This window comes from Ranitomeya variabilis, chromosome 2 (genome assembly GCF_051348905.1).
Source record: "Ranitomeya variabilis isolate aRanVar5 chromosome 2, aRanVar5.hap1, whole genome shotgun sequence".
Classification (NCBI taxonomy): domain Eukaryota; kingdom Metazoa; phylum Chordata; class Amphibia; order Anura; family Dendrobatidae; genus Ranitomeya; species Ranitomeya variabilis.
The window spans coordinates 172043476-172062901 of NC_135233.1; the positions used below are offsets into that span (position 1 = coordinate 172043476).

The following is a 19426-nucleotide window of genomic DNA, read 5'->3' on the forward strand; positions in this document are numbered from 1 at the left end:
GGGAGCAGGTAAGTATTACATATTTACCTTCCCTCGTTCCACACGCCGGGCGCCGCTCAGTCTTCGCGTCCTCTTGTTCTGACTGCTCAGGTCAGAGGGCGCGATGACGCATATAGTGTGCGCGCTGCCCTCTGCCTGATCAGTCAGTGCGGAGAGACGACGGGACGCTGAGGAGCTGCAAGCAAGAGAGGTGAGTATGTGTTTTGTTTTTTTTATTGCAGCAGCAGCAGCAATGGCACAGCTTTATGTGGAGCATCTATGGGGCAACGGTGCAGAGCATTATATATATGGCACAGCTTTATGTGGAGCATCTATGGGGCAATGGTGCAGAGCACTATATAAGGCACAGCTTTATGTGGAGCATCTATGGGGCAACGGTGCAGAGCACTATATAAGGCACAGCTTTATGTGGAGCATCTATGGGGCAACGGTGCAGAGCACTATATATAAGGCACAGCTTTATGTGGAGCATCTATGGGGCCATAATCAAAGGTCAAAGGTGCAGAGCATTATATATGGCACAGCTATCTATGGGGCCATAATCAAAGGTGCAGAGCATTGTATATGGCACAGCTATCTATGGGGCCATAATCAAAGGTGCAAAGCATTGTATATGGCACAGCTTTCTATGGAGCATCTATGGGGCCATAATGAACTGTGCAGAGCATTATATATGGCACAGCTTTATGTGGAGCATCTATGGGGCCATAATGAACGGTGCAGAGCATTATATGTGGCACAGCTTTATGTCGAGCATCTATGGGGCCATAATGAACGGTATGGAGCATCTATTTTTAATTTTGAAATTCACCGGTAGCTGCTGCATTTTCCACCCTAGGCTTATACTCGAGTCAATAAGTTTTCCCAGTTTTTTGTGGCAAAATTAGGGGGGTCGGCTTATACTCGGGTCGGCTTATACTCGAGTATATACGGTACTTAATGATTCAGCGCTTGGTTGAACTGAAAACCTTTCTTGTAGATATGGCTAACCCTCAACTGACGCTAAATGAAAGTCAGTGGAATCAGGTGACTGAGCTTGAAAAATTGCTAGAGCACCCATTTACAGTGACTAAAAAATTACAAGCAGAGGACTTAACTCCAGGTATTTTCTTAAAGGAGTGGAGGAACCTGATGTTTCGCCTGTCCCAAAGAGGAGGGTTAATTGCAAGTGGCATTGCTACATCAATGAAACGGAGAGAGGAGCTACTATTACAAAATAATTCTTTTGGCAGCTGTTTATGTAGACCCAATGCATCGGATTCTTCTAGATGATCAACGGCTAACTAAAGGAAAAGAAGCTCTGTTTGAAATAGCAGTAAGGATGAAAGGGTTGCAGAACAGTCAGGAGGAACAAGAAGAATTTGGTCCTCCTGCCACATCTTCACCCTCATCAACTGATGAAGAATTTAATTTTGAAAAATATTTGGATCACAAGGATCGTGCAAAGCGTTCCCGCATAGAAGAAGAGTCATCCCCATCAAAGAACACAGCCAGTACATTTCAGCAGAATTTTTCATGTGCACTAAAAGAAATTGAGAAATTTGACCGTTCATCAAAAATAACAGTTCAACAAGCGATTCCTCTGTATCCTGACATTGTCAGAGATGTTGCCCGAGTGGCTACTGCTTTGCCACCAACCCAAGTTAGTGTAGAGAGGTTGTTCTCTGCTCTCAAAATAATTAGATCAGATTTGAGGGCATCCATGAAGGAGGATTTGACAGAGGCAATACTTTTTCTGAGGACAAATTTATAGATTTCTTCTTATTAACTGCATAACAGTGTTTATTGCATATTTACTTACAAGAGTTTAGAAAAGTTTATAAAAGTTATTTGCTATATTCTAATTGTATTCTAATATAGTTTTTGCTCTAAGTGGTCTGATTACTTATATGATGGTGAGAAACTGAATAAGCACGATGTTAATATTTTACAACAGTAAATTTATTGTTACGAATTGGCCATTTATGAAGGAGCCGGAGTCTGAGTTGGAACCTGATAAAATCCAGGAGTCGGAGTCGCAACTGTGGCTTACCGACTCCACAGCCCTGCTGCTGTGAGATTTTTTTTATCTTGAATAATGTACAGCTTGGTTCCAAGGACATCAACCACCAGAGGCTGGCTGAGCATGTGCAGTAGTTACATTCCAATAGAGGGGTTAACTCCTAATATACCAGTCAACTCTCCCCATCCCCTAGATTTTTATACAGCAAATATCTGCTTTATCCTTCCTACCAGCTCCTAACCTTACACTGGTCTGGCATAGACTTTAAGAACAATTTTAGACTAATTTGAGGGTGCTGAATTTAAATCTGATCTTATAATTTCTCTATCACATAATGTTTTTGCGCTACAGGTATATAGCCCATTTTCAAGAATTCCATGATAAATATAAGTAGTGTATGAGAAGTGCCGGTTTATACGGTTCACTAAGGTAAATTTAGTTTTCATTTAGTCTCCCAATGAATGTGAGAATATCTGTTTTCTTTGAACATACATAATTCCCATTTGTTATGATAACACCCTTGTTTTCTGTGCTACTTGGACAGTAGAGCTACAGCAGAGCATTGGGTGAAAACTGAATGGCCTCAGCGACAGTTTGGCATCTGGCGATAAGAATGTCATCCATGATCCTCTAGTGGATAGGAAGGACATTGTCTTTCCTCCCTTACACATAAAACTTGGATTGATGAAGCAATTCATCAAAGCTCTCAATCACAGTGGAGAATGCTTTAACTATATATGTTCAACTTTTCCTGGTCATAGTGAAGAGAAGAAAAAGGCTGGAATATTTGATGGACCTCAAATAAGAACACTTATGAGAGACCCAAATTTTACCACATCAATGAATGAGACAGAAGAAAGAGCTTGGAATGCATTTTGTAATGTGGTGCAGAATTTTCTAGGGAATACGAGAGCAGACCACTATGAAGAGATTGTGGAAGAGCTACTAATGAGTGCGAAATCTTGGATGTAGAATGAGTATCAAGATTCACTATTTACACAGCCATTTGGACTTTTTTCCAGAGAACCTTGGGGATGTGAGCGAGGAACAAGGGGAGCGTTTTCATCAGGACATTAAAACAATAGAAGAACGGTATCAAGGCCGGTGGGACTCACATATGATGGCTGACTATTGCCGGAGCTTGATGAGAGACAACCCAGAAGCTGTACATCACAGATCAGCCAAGAAAACAAACTTAAAATAACTGCCATTTGTCATTCATCTGTGTGACATATATGTGTGTTTTTATATTTTTTAGTTTAAAATTCTGTAAGTATATTTGATTTGCTGTACATAGACTTTGTAATCTGGTATTCCTTGATTAAAAATATGCAATGTAGTATCGAAATACTCAAGCTACTTACCAGGTAGCGGTGTTTTTCAGGAGTCCAGTAGCTTGAGTATTTATTCAGTCGTCATGACAGCACTAACGAGAGAATTACAGAGAAAAGAGTATTAGGGCGGGACTACTGCTTCCAGCACCCTTCTACCAAATGTGAGATCGCTGGAGCCACCAAGATCTAATCTATAATGATTAAAGAAAGTAGTCGGAGATGACCATGTGGCCGCCTTACATATATCCTCAATCGACACCTCCGACCTCTCTGCCCAGGAAGTCGCCATGGCACGGGTGGAATGAGCTCTTACGCCTTCCGGGACTTGTAGGCCACCTGCTGAATAAGCCAAAGAAATTGCCTCCCTAATCCATCTACCTAAGGTGTTCTTGGATACTCTAAACCCTTTCCTGACTCCCTGATAGGATATAAACAAGGAATTATCTTTTTTCCAGGGATCTGTTAAAGAAATATATTTAAGAAGGCATCTTTTGACATCTAATGTATGGAGCTTGAGTTCCTTTGGGTTTTTAGGATTAGGACAAAAAGTGGGGAGATTTATCTCCTGAAGCCTGTGGAACTTTGATACTACCTTCGGAAGATAGAGGGGATCGGTTCTTAATACTACCCTATCTTCTCTAATCTGCATATATGGAGTCAGTCTAGAGAGGGCCTGTAAATCACTAACTCTCCTAGCCGACGTAAGAGCAACCAAGAGAGCTGTTTTTAAGGACAGGATCTTTATAGAAGCAGATTCTAAAGGCTCAAAGGGGGGTTCCGTTAACGCTGAGAGGACCAGGTTTAAGTCCCATGGGGCTAGTCTTTCCTTAACGATGGGTCTTGACCTAGCTGCCGCTTTAATAAAACGAGCAATCCAATAATTTTTAGCTAACCCACAATTATACAATGCACCTAAGGCTGACACCTGGACCCTAAGGGTGCTTGTAGCTAGCCCCATCTCTAGACCTCTCTGCAGGAACTCCAAGATTTTAGGAATATTAGCTTTCTGACCCATCACTGATCCTGAAACCGACATGAATTTTCTCCAGATTCTAACATAAATGTTTGTCGTGGAATTTTTTCTGCTCTTTAATAGAGTGTTAATGAGTCCATCTGAAAATCCCTTTTTCTTTAGTAATGACCCTTCAAATCCCACGCCGTCAAGTGTAAATTGGCCACTTGTGGATGGAGAATTGGACCCTGTGAAAGGAGGTCTGGGAGCTCTGGGAGAATCCACGGTTGAGAAATGGACATTTTCCTCAGCCAAGGAAACCACGGCCTCTTGGGCCAGAACGGCGCTATCAGAATTACATGAGCTTTGTCCTCCCGAATCTTCCTTAGAACAATCGGGATCAAGTTCAACGGGGGAAAGGCGTAGGCTATTTTGAAGTGCCAAGGAATTAGGAGGGCATCCACCACCTCCGGATTGTCTCTGGGGTTTAGGGAACAAAACCAAAGACATTTTTTGTTTTCTTTGTTGGCGAAGAGGTCTATCTGTGGGCACCCCCAACGATGGGTGATCTGATCGAAGATGACCTGATTGAGCACCCAATCTCCTTGCCCGAGCTTCCTGCGACTTAGAAAGTCGGCTACGACGTTGTGTTTCCCTTTTATATGCAGTGAAGTGAGCGACCGTAGATGATTTTCGGCTATCTGTAAGATACGACCCGATACCTCCATTAAAGATCTCGATCGGGTTCCCCCTTGGTGGTTAATGTAAGCTACCGTTACCTGATTGTCTGAGAATAGCCTGACGTGATGGCCCTGCAAGGATATAAGGAAATGGCTCAGAGCTCGCTCTACGGCTATTAATTCTTTAAGGTTAGATGACATATTCTGTTCGGAGTGTGACCAGACCCCCTGGACCCACAATTTGCCCATATGCGCCCCCCATCCCGTGGGACTAGCATCTGTGGTTATTACACGCGATATGTGGTTTATCCAGGGAACCCCATTACGCAGGTTTGGAGTGTGTAACCACCAACGTAAGGACTGAATAGTGGAATCAGACAAGGAAAAAGAACTATCCAAGCGACCCCCCAACAGACGAGTGTTGTGCAAAACCTCCCACTGCAGGACCCTGGTGTGGTACTGGGCCCAAAGTACTGCCGGGATACAAGACGTGAGTGAGCCTAACAGTGACATTGCTCCCCTCAATGTTATTAACGGATTATTAATCACTCTAAGTATCTGTCGTTGGATTTTTTCCAACTTAACGACAGGTAGACGGCATTCCTGTAACCTTGAGTCCAATATGAGACCCAGGAATTCTTGAACCTCTAGAGGCTGCAACCGCGATTTTTTAAAATTAATTATCCACCCCAACCTTTGCAAGGCTGCAATTACTTTGTGTAGTTGGGACGTGCAGTGTGATTCAGAATTTCCTATTATTAATAGGTCATCCAGATATGGAACTATGAGAATATCTTGCTCATGGAGATGTGCCATAACCTCTACCATTATCTTCGTGAACACCCGAGGGGCCACTGCAACACCAAAGGGAAGTGCTCTGTACTGGAAGTGTTTGACTGATTCCCCTAAAAGGACTGCAACTCTTAAATAACGCTGGTGGTCTACGTGTATGGGGACATGGTAATATGCGTCTTTAAGATCTAAGACGACCATAAAACACCTGTCAAACAACAACTTTATTGCGGTTTTTACCGACTCCATTTTAAATGACGGGTTTCACAAATACCTATTTAGGCCCTTAAGGTTTATGATTGCCCTCCTGTCCAGTGGGTCTTTTAAAGTTCCCAGATCCTCAAACGGTAGAGAGGATTTCTTGGAAGCCTTGGCTACAGCTGCATCGAGCTTCGGGGCTTTATCCCACGTCGCCGATGCGGACTCTTCGAATGGATACTTCCGTTTAAAGGATGGAGGAAGAGAACCTTTCCTTTCCGGTTTTTTCCATTCTCTGGAAATTAGGGCACTAACTTTCTCTACCACCGGAAAGCATCTGCGGGATTTACGGTCCAGACCTTTGAACATGACATCTTGCATGGACTTTTCTGGCGGGGTCTGCTCAATTCCAATTGTGTTATTTACCGCTTTTACGAGGCGGTCTATGCGGTCAAAAGAAAAACAAGAATGTCCGTACTCAGTGTCCGAGGAGGATACCGATGTGTGAGAAGCTTCTGACTTTAGATCTCCTAAGTCACTGTCCTCACGTGAACTTGGGGATCCAGGGTCTATTATTTTAGACCCCCTACTATGAGATTGAGATCTTGAAGAACTTCTAATCTCTTGTCTAACAATTTGTCTTAGACTAGTAGTGAAATCTGGTGTCTCCTCCGTTATTAGACGCTGGATACACGGACCACATAGTTTTTTAACGTATTCGTCTGGGAGAGGAATAGCACATTCTGCACATTCCTTGTGCTTGGACTTAGAGGACCGCTTTTTTCCCTGATGTAAGAAAGGGAAATAAGGGGAGACACAATCACTAAGTGAACTTTCACGAGGATCACTTACCCCTATAGTGTCTGAGTGGTACCGAAGATTGCGGGGGGACCCTCTCCACCGAGGCAATATCCATCCGGTTTGAGGACTTTCCGGCTTTAGAAGATTGATCAGTTCTACCTCCAGGACGACCACTAGAACGTCGCTGGGTGTTTGCTGCATGGGGCTTCTCCAGGGGTTGACACTGTTGCTCAGAAGGCAACGGATCCTGCTCCTGAGACTCCATTGTAACAATGGATATGAAGCATGGGGCAGCCACCAATGAATCATTAAGAAGCCGGCCCCCTAAAGGTACCTCCCCCAGATGGGGGACAGCCGGCCAATCCTGGTGAACTGCCTGGTACAACACGGCCTGTGGGAGGCCCCTCTTCCTCCCGCCCGCCAAAAGCACTTACACTGTCAGCCAGGAAGCACCGCCGCAATTTTCAAACTAAGCCCCGCCCCTTCACACGCGTCACCTCTGGTGCGCCGCTTCCGGGACGCCGAACGCAGCGCCTGTGCCGCCTAGAACGCCGGTGTCAGAGGGGAAGCGCTAGCGCTGCCGAACCCCAGAGCCGACCGCAAGGTCACCGTTCTCTTTCATGACGCCGATGCGATGTGCCCGCCAAGGGGACCACCACCAGAGGGGCACCCAAATTACCGATGGCGTTCGCAGTTCAGGAGGGCCTCCCACATAGTACTTACCTGTACCCGGCGATGGGACACCGCTCGAGACAGCACTCCCCCTGAAGGCTGCTGCTGCCTACCCCCACAGCCCTCTGTGGTGCGGCACTTCCAGCGTCGCGATCAACAGCGGGGAAGGGGCCATCCCGCCTCCAGGATCGGTGAGTCGGACCTGGGTCAAAAAAAAACAAAAACTTCCTTCTTCGCCTTTCTTCTAAAGGCCTCTGTAGAGTCCCCTGTCAGGGACAGGAAACCAACTGATGCGGGAGAGAGGTGCCGCCCTTTTATCTCTGTAGGTTTCCTGTCCCTGAAGGGCAGATCCCCTCTCTCGTTAGTGCTGTCATGACGACTGAATAAAATCATGTGTTTTTATCATAAAACATTAGATAGGAGTAATTTTCATAAAAAATTGAAAATCTCGAAATCCTGATGTGATAGCCAAAAACGGAGTTCATATTCGTAATCAGCAGCCAAAATTTACTTAAAATATGTTTTAAAACCTTTTGCCAGAAAAATTGCGTTGACCAGTGTTAGCATTCTTGTAAAATCACAATCAACTGGGCCACCACCAGCAGCAGTTCTTGTACTCCTTGTTTTCACTTTCCAAGCCCTATTTTTGCTCAAAGTGGTAACAGATTCTAGATCTAGCAATAATAGACCTTTAATGTGCCACTATAAGAATAAAAACTAACCAGCACATCCCTACTAGTGTGAATAGGTGCCAGCTCACATAAGAATTCTAAGAAAATCTAAGCTGAACTTGATTGCATGGAATGGTAGATCTAGAAAATTGGAACTGCATTACTGCCATAGAACATTGGCCAATGTACAGCTCTGGCAAAAATTGAGACCACTGCAAAATTTTCAGTTTGTCTGATTTTTCTCTTTTATAGGTATTTTTTTGAGTAAAATGTAAATTGTTCTTTTATTCTATAAACTTCTGACAACATGTCTGAGTTTCCAAGCAATAAATTTGTTTTTTTTTCTGACAAAGAAAGATGGTCAAAATGAAAAAAAAAAACAAAAAACGGTGCTTTCATACCTCAAATAATGCAAAGAAAACAAGTTCATAATCATTTAGAAACAACAATCCTAATGTTTTAACTCAGGAAGAGTTCAGAAAATATTTTGTGGAATAAACCATGATTTTTAATCACAGCTTTCATACGTCTCTGCATGCTTGCAACCAGTCTTTCACACTGCTTCTGGAGGAAAAATTTAAGCAGTTCTTCTTTGTTTGATGGCTTGTGACTATCCATCATCCTCTTGATTACATTCCAGAGGTTTTCAATGGGGTCAGGTCTGGAGATTAGGCTGCCCATGACAGGGCTTTAATGTGGAGGTCTCTTAATATTTGCCAGAGCTGTTTATGAGCCCAACAGGTCAGGGACCCAACTATAAGGTACACATTGACGCTGCAGTTGGGTTCATATATATTGGCCAATCTTATGTGCCAAGTACCTTCTTTAGACTGTAAATTTTCCTATAGCAACTTTTGCACTTCCAATTTTTCAAAATTTCACATGTACAGTACAGACCAAAAGTTTGGACACACCTCATTTAAAGATTGTTCTGTATTTTCATGACTGAGAATTGTACATTCACACTGAAGGCATCAAAACTATGAATTATCACATGTGGAATTATATAGTGAAATTGTCTTCTATTCTAGGTTATTCAAAGTAGCCACCTTTTGCTTTGATGACTGCTTTGCACACTCTTAGCATTCTCTTGATGAGCTTCAAGAGGTCACCGGGAATAGTTTTCACTTCACAGGTGTGCCCTGTCAGGTTTAATAAGTGGGATTTCTTGCCTTATAAATGGGGTTGGGACCATCAGTTGTGTTTTACAGAAGTCTGGTGGATACACAGCTGATAGTCCTACTCAATAGACTGTTAGCTTCTTTTTTTCTTGCCATAATACAAATTCTAAGTAAAGGAAAATGAGTGGCCATCATTACTTTAAGAAATGAAGGTCAGTCAGTCCGAAAAATTGGGCTAACTTTGAAAGTGTCCCCAAGTGCAGTGGCAAAGCCATCAAGTGCTACAAAGAAACTGGCTCACATGAGGACCGCCCCAGAAAAGGAAGACCAAGAGTCACCTCTGCTTCTGAGGATAAGTTTATCCTAGTCACCAGTCTCAGAAATCGCAGCTCAGATTAGAGATCAGGTCAATGCCACACAGAGTTCTAGCAGCAGACACATCTCTATAACAACTGTTAAGAGGAGACTTTGTGTAGCAGGCCTTCATGGTAAAATAGCTGCTAGGAAACCACTGCTAAGGACAGACAACAAGCAGAAGAGACTTGTTTGGGCTAAAGAACACAAGGAATGGACATTAGACCAGTGGAAATCTGTGCTTTGGTCTGATGAGTCCAAATTTTAGATCTTTGGTTCTAACCACCGTGTCTTTGTGTGACACAGAAAAGGTGAATGGATGTACTCTACATGCCTGGTTACCACTGTGAAGCATGGAGGAGGTGGTGTGATGTGTTTTGCTGGTGACACTGTTGGTGATTTATTCAAAATTGAAAGCATACTGAACCAGCAAGGCTACCACAGCATCTTGCAGCGGCATGCTATTCCATCCAGTTTGCGTTTAGTTGGACCATCATTTATTTTTCAACAGGACAATGACCCCAAACACACCTCCAGGCTGTGTAAGGGCTATTTGACCAAGAAGGAGAGTGATGGGGTGCTACGCCAGATGACCTGACCTCCACAGTCACCAGACCTAAACCCAATCGAGATGGTTTGGGGTGAGCTGGACTGCAGAGTTAAGGCAAAAGGGCCAACAAGTGCTAAGCATCTCTGGGAACCCTTTCAAGTTTGTTGGAAGACCATTCCCGGTGACTAACTCCAGAAGCTCATCAAGAGAATGCCAAGAGTGTGCAAAGCAGTTATCAAAGCAAAAGGTGGCTACTTTGAAGAACCTAGAATATGACAATTTCAGCTGTTTCACACTTTTTTGTTTGTTAAGTATATAATTCCACATGTGTTAATTCATAGTTTTGATGCCTTCAGTGTGAATGTACAATTTTCATAGTCATGAAAATACAGAAAAATCTTTAAATGAGAAGGTGTGTCCAAACTTTTGGTCTGTATTGTATATCTACAGAAGACTGGCACAGCAATGGGAAGTAAAATGACCCCACAGTATGCAAATCTTTTCATGGCCAAGGTTGAAAGCGACTTTTTGTCCTCATGTCCCATCAGGCCCCTGGCCTACTACCGCTACATTGATATTTTAATCATCTGGACGGAGTCTGAGCCACAGCTAAAGACGTTCCATGAACAGTTTAATCAATTTCATCCTACCATCAACTTGACCCTCAACTAGTCCTGCACTGAAATTAACTTTTTGGAGACCATCATTAAGCTGCAGAACAATGAAATAGAAACATCCCTGTATCAGAAGCCAATCGGCCGTCCAACACACCTCAAATGGGACAGTTTCCGTCCAAAACACATAAAAAAAACTCTATTGTCTACAGCCAAGCCATCAGATACAGTTGTATATGTTCCAACCCCATGGATCGAGATGAACACCCTGGTCGCCTTAGAAAGACCTTTTTGAATCAGGGCTACCATCCAAGAACACTTGAAAACCAGATTACAAGAGCCACCAGAATATCAAGGAATCACCTGCTACATTACAACGCTAAAGAAGAAACCAACTGTGTGTCTCTTGGTCACCTACAATCCAAATCTGGAGGTGCTAAGGGGAGCTGTACGGAAATTACAACCCTTACTACAAAAAGATGCCCACTTGCAATCAATTTTTCCAGACCCCCCACTACTGGGTTTTAGGCAGCCCCCAAATCTAAGAAGCATCATTGTGAAAAGCTCCCTGTCCTCTCCAGCAGCTGCAGGAACCTTTCCTTGCAATCAGAAAAAATGTAAAACCTGTCCATTTATAATGACCACGGACAAGATAAAGATCACCAATTCACATCAGGACTACAAGATACCAGGTACTTTCAGCTGCGTCACTGTAATACTATTGTAGGAACTCAAGGATTCTAATAGCATGGGGCAATGAACAGACAGACGGGTTTCTTTAGTGCAAATAGTGTATTTGTACAACAGCAATAACACCCAAAACAATATACTGATAACCAAGTGTCCTAGAAAGAAACGAGTCCTTGAAATATATACAGCAAATCGGCGGAGTTCTTAAGGCAGAGTCCTCAGCAAGGTGAGTGTGACGGGTGATGTGGTGCAGATCCAAACACTGTCGACACAGAAAGAGTCAAATCCAGGTATGAAGTAAACACAGGGAAGTCCAGAACAAGTCCACAAGTTCATCCCAGGTGTGGCATGAACACGGGTAAGTCCAGAAACTAATTCTCAAGTTGATCCCAAATGTGGCATAAAGATGGGTAAGTTCAAAAACAGGTTCACATTAAAGTATTATACTGGTGTTGTTTCCAACAGCTCCCACCGGGGGGAGTAAATGAAGGATTAAGTAGCAACACTCAGTCCCGAAACAAGTCCTGAAACAAAGTTCTAAAAAACACAGTTCTTACCAGAAGGAGTGAACCGAGGGTTAAGTTCCAAGTCAGCAGACTAATGATAACCTAGAGAGTGTAGCTTACAAATGCAGGAAATGTCCAGAGCCAGAAGTAGAGACACACTCAGAACCAGCAGATGAGCTGAAGGAGAACAGAATCAGAATACTCCAGCAAAGAGGCTGACACCTGACCCGGGTTTTAAACAAACGAACAGGAAGTAGGGCAGACAAAAACAGCAAACTCCATCTTAACAAAGGGCAAAAACATTCACAAGGTGACTTAGAAAACCCGGAATACTGACAGTCACTTCTAATGTGGTGTACCTAATTATTTGTACTAAATGTCCAACTGGGGGTCTGTATGTGGGGGAGACAGGGCAAAAGCTTAGAACAAGAATGAACTCTCATCGCCATATAAAAAGAGAAAAAAGAATAGATCTACCTGTGGCAATATATTTCTGTCTCTTGGATCATAAAACTTTGGACATGAAATTACTTGTATTAAAAGAAAAATATTTAGAATTGAGAGTCCTCAGTGGTTGATACCTTTTTAATGGCTAACTGAAAATATCTTTTCAGTTAGCTATTAAAAGGTATCAACCACTGAGGATTCTCAATTCTAGATATTTTTCTATCTACTGGCTAACACGGTACCAAGATATATATCTCTATTGTATTAAAAGGTAACTTCAAATCTCAAAGAAACAGAAGAATATGGGAATATAAACTGATGGATGACCTTTGACACTCTTAGTGCAGGAATGAATGTGTCGCCTGGATTTATGTCTTTTTAGTGTTGAGCGATACCTTCCAATATCGGGAAATATCGGGATCGGATTGGATCGGCCGATATCGGAAACCAATGCAAGTCAAAGGGACACAAATATCGGAATGAAAATAAGCCCTTTCTGTCCTTGCACATCCTAATCTGGAGGCGGGAAGAGTGTGCGCGGTGCGTGGGCGGAGACTGCGTGTCTGTGTGGGACCGTGGGGGGGTCTGTGCGGGCTGCCGGGGGTCTGGGCGGGCCTCTCGGAGGTCTGTGCGGCCTGCCAGGGGTCTGTACGGGCCTGCCGGGGGTCTGTGCGGCCTGCCGGCGGTCTGTACAGGCCTGCCGGGGGTCTGTGCGGCCTGCCGGGGGGGTCTGTACGGGCCTCCCGGGGGTCTGTGCGGCCTGCCCGGGGTCTTTGTGTTTGTGTGCAGGCATCGTCCGATGGGACTACAAGTCTCATCGGGCTATGCCTGCTACAATGGCAGTGATTGACACATTAGCCAATGATGGGACAGTAGTAGTCTCATCATCCGGCTAATGTGTTGAATGTAAAAAAAAAACACAAACATACATACAACATAGATACCTACAACATACACACAACATACCACATACATGCAACATACATACAACATACATAACATGCATACTTCATACATACTACATACATACAATACATACATATAGACATACAGTACATATAACATAGATTACATATTCACCATCACTTGTCACTTTGTTCCCCGAAGCCAGTGTCATCTGTAAAAAATATTAAAATAAACAATATACTCCCTGATCCGCAGAAATCCATGAGTGTCCCACGACGATCTCCCGTGGAGAACGGCAGCATCAGCTGATGCGACCGCTCTCTAGGGGCTCCAGGAATACAATGATGGGAGGAAGGTATCCTTCCGCACTGTATTCCTCCGCCGCTGTAAAAAAATTAGTCCCTAGTCTCACTTTTGGCATTGCTGTGTGAGAAATTTCCCACGCAGCAATTGCCATAAAGTGAGACTTTGAACTATAGTAACCTCTCAGTGATGCACTGCAGGAGCCATTGTCTCCGGTCAGTGTGTCACTGAGGGTCCTATAGAGCAGTGACATCACCCGATGTCACTGTTCTATAGGAGAGATCGTCGTGGGACACTCGTTATTAATTGGCGGACAGGTAGTATACGGTTTATAATTTTACGTTTTTTGCAGGTGCTGAAGTATGGTAAGTATGGGTAAATGAAGAATATTAAAATACTTTTTTCCTAATGTGTGTGTGTTTTATTAACCATTTACTAGTATTGGATTAATAATGGATAGGCGTCTTATAGACACCTCCATTATTAAACCGGCTTAATGTCACCTTACAATAGCAAGGTGACATTAACCCCTTATTACCCCATATCCCACCGCTACACGGGAGTGGGAAGAGGGGCTGAGTGCCGGAATTGGCGCACCTTACAGATGCGCCATTTCTGGGGTGGCTGCGGACTGGTATTTGTAGCCGGGGGGGCCAATATCCATGGCCCCTCTCTAGGCTATGAATATCAGCCCGCAGCTGTCTGCGTAGCCTTTCTGGCTATAAAATATAGGGGGACCTCACGTCATTTTTTGGGGGGTCCCCCTATTTTAATAGCCAGTAAAGGCTACGCAGTCAGCTGCGGGCTGATATTCATAGCAGGCTACAAATATTGGCCCCTGGCAGTCTGCTTTCCCCCTCTGGCGCAGAAAATTGCGCGGGAGCCCATGCCGTTTTTTTTTTTTTAATTAAACGCTCATTAAGGCCTCTTACCCTTGCGTCGATACGGGTCCGTCGCTATGCGTCGGGTCGACGTACCGACGCACGTTGTGAAATTTGTGCACGACGTGGGCAGCGGATGCAGTTTTTCAACGCATCCGCTGGCCATTCTGAGGTCCGGGGAGGAGGGGACGGAGTTTCGGCCGCGCATGCGAGGTGGAAAATGGCGGATGCGATGGACAAAAAAAGTTCACTTGAACGTTTTTTCCTGCCGACGGTCCGCCAAAACACGACGGATCCGTTGCACGACGGACGCGACATGTGGCCATCCGTCGCTAATACAAGTCTATGGGTAAAAAACGCATCCTGTGAGCACATTTGCAGGATCCGTTTTTTTCCCAAAACGACAGATTGCTAAAAACGCAAGTGTGAAAGTATCCTTAGACACATCGGCCTTTCTATTATATATCTATGGATATATCTATCTATAGATATATTTATAGATAGATATATCTATGGATACATAGATGTATCTATCCATATATCTGGCTGCTTTCACACATCAGGTTTTTGCCGTCAGGCACAATCCGGCGAGTTTTGAAAAAAAACGGATCTGTTTTTTTCTCATAGTTGTACTAGCGCTGGATTGCGCCTGATGGCCACACGTTTCATCCGTTTTTTGCCGTATCCGTCCAAAAACCTGTTTCCATTAGATGGAAAACCCATACAGAGGAATGTTTTTTCTGTCTGGCGAAAAAACGCACATCGACGGATCCGGCAAAAAACAGATGAAATGTGTGGCCATCATGCGCAATCCGGCGCTAATACAACTCTATGAGAAAAAAACAGATCCGACGGAAAAAAAGGATCCGTTTTTTTCAAAACTCGCCGGATTGTGCCTGGCGGCTAAAATCTGATGTGTGAAAGCAGCCAGATATATGGATAGATACATCTATGTATCTACTATAACTGGAGAAAAAAGAGTTAAACTAGGTATAGGTAAAGTGGAAAAAAGTTCAAATTTTATTAAAGATACACATAACATAAACTGAACATTAGACATGAATAAAATGCAATGGTACATGTGCAAAGATAGTACATAAAAGTCACCGAAAGCCCTCCAACAACCCAAATCACTTGAGGCCTATCAATCCATATATAAAGTGCATATGCATAGTATAAGGGCACAAGAGAATAAATGTCCTGCCAAATAGAAACCTACCTAACGCCACAGTGGGAAGATAATTAGTTCATAAGGAATTGGCAGTGACTCGGTGCAGATCATTCTATATAAAGTGCATATGCATAGTATAAGGGCACAAAACAGTAGGTGTCCTGCCAAACGAAAACCCTATCCAGCACCACAGTGGGAGGATAAATGCTTCATAGGGAGTTGGCAGTCACTTACCGCTAGCAGGGGTTAGAGGGTCCTAGGACAGGTGTAAAGATAGAAGCCCCCCGACGCGCGTTTCGCGTCACTAATCGACCGCTTTATCAAGGAAGATATCCATAGATATATATAATAGAAAGGCCGATGTTTCTAAGGCTACTTTCACACTTGCGTTTTTAGCAATCCGTCATTTTGGGAAAAAAACGGATCCTGCAAATGTGCTCGCAGGATGCGTTTTTTTACCCAAAGACTTGTATTAGCGACGGATCGTGACAGATGGCCACACGTCGCTTCCGTTGTGCAACGGATCCGTCGTGTTTTGGCGGACCGTCGGCACGAAAAAACATTCAAGTGAACTTGCGCGGCCGAAACTCCACCCCCTCCTCCCCGGACTTCAGAATGGGCAGTGGATGCGTTGAAAAACTGCATCCGCTGCCCACGTCATGCACAAATTTCACAACGTGCGTTGGTGCGACGCATAGCGACGGAGCCGTACCGACGCAAGTGTGAAAGAGGTCTTAATTAGTGTTTAATTAAAAAAAAAAAAGGAACAAAACGGCATGGGCTCCCGCGCAATTTTCTGCGCCAGAGGGGGAAAGCCAACGGCCGTGGCCAATATTTGTAGCTTGCTATATCAGCCCACAGCTGACTGCGTAGCCTTTACTGGCTATTAAAATAGGGGGACCCCCCAAAAAAATGAAGTGGGGTCCCCCTATATTTTATAGCCAGAAAGGCTACGCAGACGGCTGCGGGCTTATATTCATAGCCTAGAGAGGGGCCATGGATATTGGCTCCCCCCCCGGGTACAAATACCAGACCGCAGCCGCCCCAGAAATGGCGCATCTGTAAGGTGCGCCAATTCCGGCACTCAGCCCCTCTTCCCACTCCCGTGTAGCGGTGGGATATGGGGTAATAAGGGGTTAATGTCACCTTGCTATTGTAAGGTGACATTAAGCCGGTTTAATAATGGAGAGGCGTCAATAAGACGCCTATCCATTATTAATCCAATACTGGTAAATAATTAATAAAACACACACACATTAGGAAAAAAGTATTTTATTATTCTTCATTTAACCATACTTACCATACTTCAGCGCCTGCAAAAAAGGTAAAGTAATAAACCGTATACTACCTGTCCGCCGTAGCCCAATTAATAACGAGTGTCCCACGACGATCTCCCCTATAGAACAGTGACATCAGGAGATGTCACTGCTCTATAGGACCTTCAGTGACACACTGACAGGAGACAATGGCTACTGCAGTGTATCACTGAGAGGTTACTATAGTTCAAAGTCTCACTTTGGCAATTGATGCGTGGCAAATTTCTCACACAGCAATGCCAAAAGTGAGACTAGGGACTATTTTTTTACAGCGGCGGAGGACTACAGTGTAGAAGGATACCTTCCTCCCGTCATTGTGTTCCAGGAACCCCTGGAGAGCGGTCTCATCAGCTGATGCTGCCGTTCTCCACGGGAGATCGTCGTGGGACACTCGTGGATTTCTGCGGATCAGGGAGTATATTGTTTGTTATTTTAATATTTTTTAGAGATGACACTGGCTTCGGGGAACAAAGTGACAAGTGATGGTGAATATGTACTCTGTTATATGTACTGTATGTCTATATGTATGTATTGTATGTAATGTATGTAGTATGTTTGTTGTATGTATGTATGTAGTATGGATGTAGTATGTATGCTGTATGTATGTTGTATGTATGTAGTATGTATGTTGTATTTTGTATGTATGTATGTTGTATATATCAATCCTACAGCAGCAAATGGAGTAAATAGTCCCATACAAACGTGTAAAATTAGTAACAATAAATTTTATTATATATAACTGAATAAATACAGACTAGCAAAACAAGGTACAGAATGGTGCATATACAGAAGACACAGACTGTAGTCACAATGTGGGCAAGACGAGTCGGATCACACCGTACTAGATACAATATGACTCAATCAAAAAAAGTGCATAGTGCAGTATAAAGCGCCTGAGTAAATGGAGCTATATCCCTATCTAGGGCAGAGTTTCCGTGTAAATCATACCATACATATGGATATAGGAGATATAGAAACCAAGAGTGAAACGCTCATCTTACCCATAAATCTAAGCCGGTCTGTGTCTGCTGCATAGAGGAAGCATTAGCGAAACGGCGCTGTCGGGGTGAGAGCACACGCTGAATCTGGGACCGTGCTTATTTATAGCCAGGTATGATTACATGTTTCTGCGACATCACGTTTTACGGGGTAAGCTGGATCCTTGCTGATATAATCTTGTAACAGCACATTTGTGCGTCATATATTTGCACTAAGCACTCAGCACTTTAGATCGGATCCATTTTGTAGCTACTCGGTAGTGACACACGTGTATAGCAGGTGTTTTACATTGGACACTTAGCACTTTATGCGAGATCTGTGTATATTATGCCCTTGCACTGAATATTTAGCACTTCATGCTGGATTTATTTTGTTGTAATTTTGTAATGGCACATTTATGCATTATGCGCTTGCACTGAGTATCCAGCACTTTATGATTAACTAGTTATATATACATGCAATTTACACTAGGACACTTTAGGCCATCTACAAGCTCACATTTATTATTTATTTATTTATTTTTTGTATATATAATTAATGGATATTTATTCATTGGCACTTTATGTAGCATTCTTTGCACATATAATTAAGTGTTATATATAATTGGCAGCATAGTTAATCATATTTATCTACTCATAAATATGCTTTTCATAAGGCATTAATTCTTTAAGCCTACCTGGCTTGGTACATGTAGATTGATTTGTTCAGAAGTCCCTGTTTGTGTGCTCTGTCATGTGTGGTTCTTATAGCTTATTTTTTGGTATTTTACATGTTTTTAATTATCTTTCAATAAACTTATAAACATTTTAATTATTTCTGCTGTTTCGTCTTTCTACTCCGTATTTAAGTAGTAGTGTGTATTTATTACAGTTTTTGACGTTTTGCAAAAAAATCTTTTCCCCTAAGACTGTGTTTAATACATCTTTTCAGTTAGCCATTAAAAGGTATCAACCACTGAGGACTCTCAATTCTAAATATTTTTCTATCCACTGGCTAACACGGTACCAAGATATTATTATTATTTATTGTTATAGCGCCATTTATTCCATGGCGCTTTACATGTGAGGACGGGTATACATAATAAAAACAAGTACAATAATCTTGAACAATACAAGTCACAACTGGTACAGGAGGAGAGAGGACCCTGCCCACGAGGGCTCACAATCTACAAGGATATATATCTTTTGTGTGTGTGTGTATATATATATACACACACACACACACACACACACACACACACACACACACACACACACACACACACACTTGGAGGCAGAGACACATAAATGCGCATAGGCAGACACAGATACTCACGCGCAGACACATACATACATAACATAAGATACATGCACATATACACAAACAGATACATGCACTGAACATAGGCAGAGACACACACACAGACACACGTGCTGGCAGGCGCACACACAGACACGGATAAATGCAGATATACACACAGCACATAG

The 19426-nt window shown here is 43.2% G+C and overlaps 1 protein-coding gene across 1 annotated transcript; it reads right to left on the reverse strand.

The window, feature by feature from the left end:
• Positions 1 to 3457: 3457 nt before the first annotated feature.
• On the reverse strand, positions 3458 to 5092 carry LOC143803684 (uncharacterized). The gene is made up of 2 exons (XM_077281463.1): positions 5068 to 5092; positions 3458 to 4989 (listed from the first exon to the last, which is right to left on the reverse strand). Exon 2 carries the CDS (start codon positions 4796 to 4798, stop codon positions 3458 to 3460), a length of 1341 nt encoding a protein of 446 aa, XP_077137578.1. The 5' UTR covers positions 4799 to 4989; positions 5068 to 5092.
• Positions 5093 to 19426: the final 14334 nt, after the last annotated feature.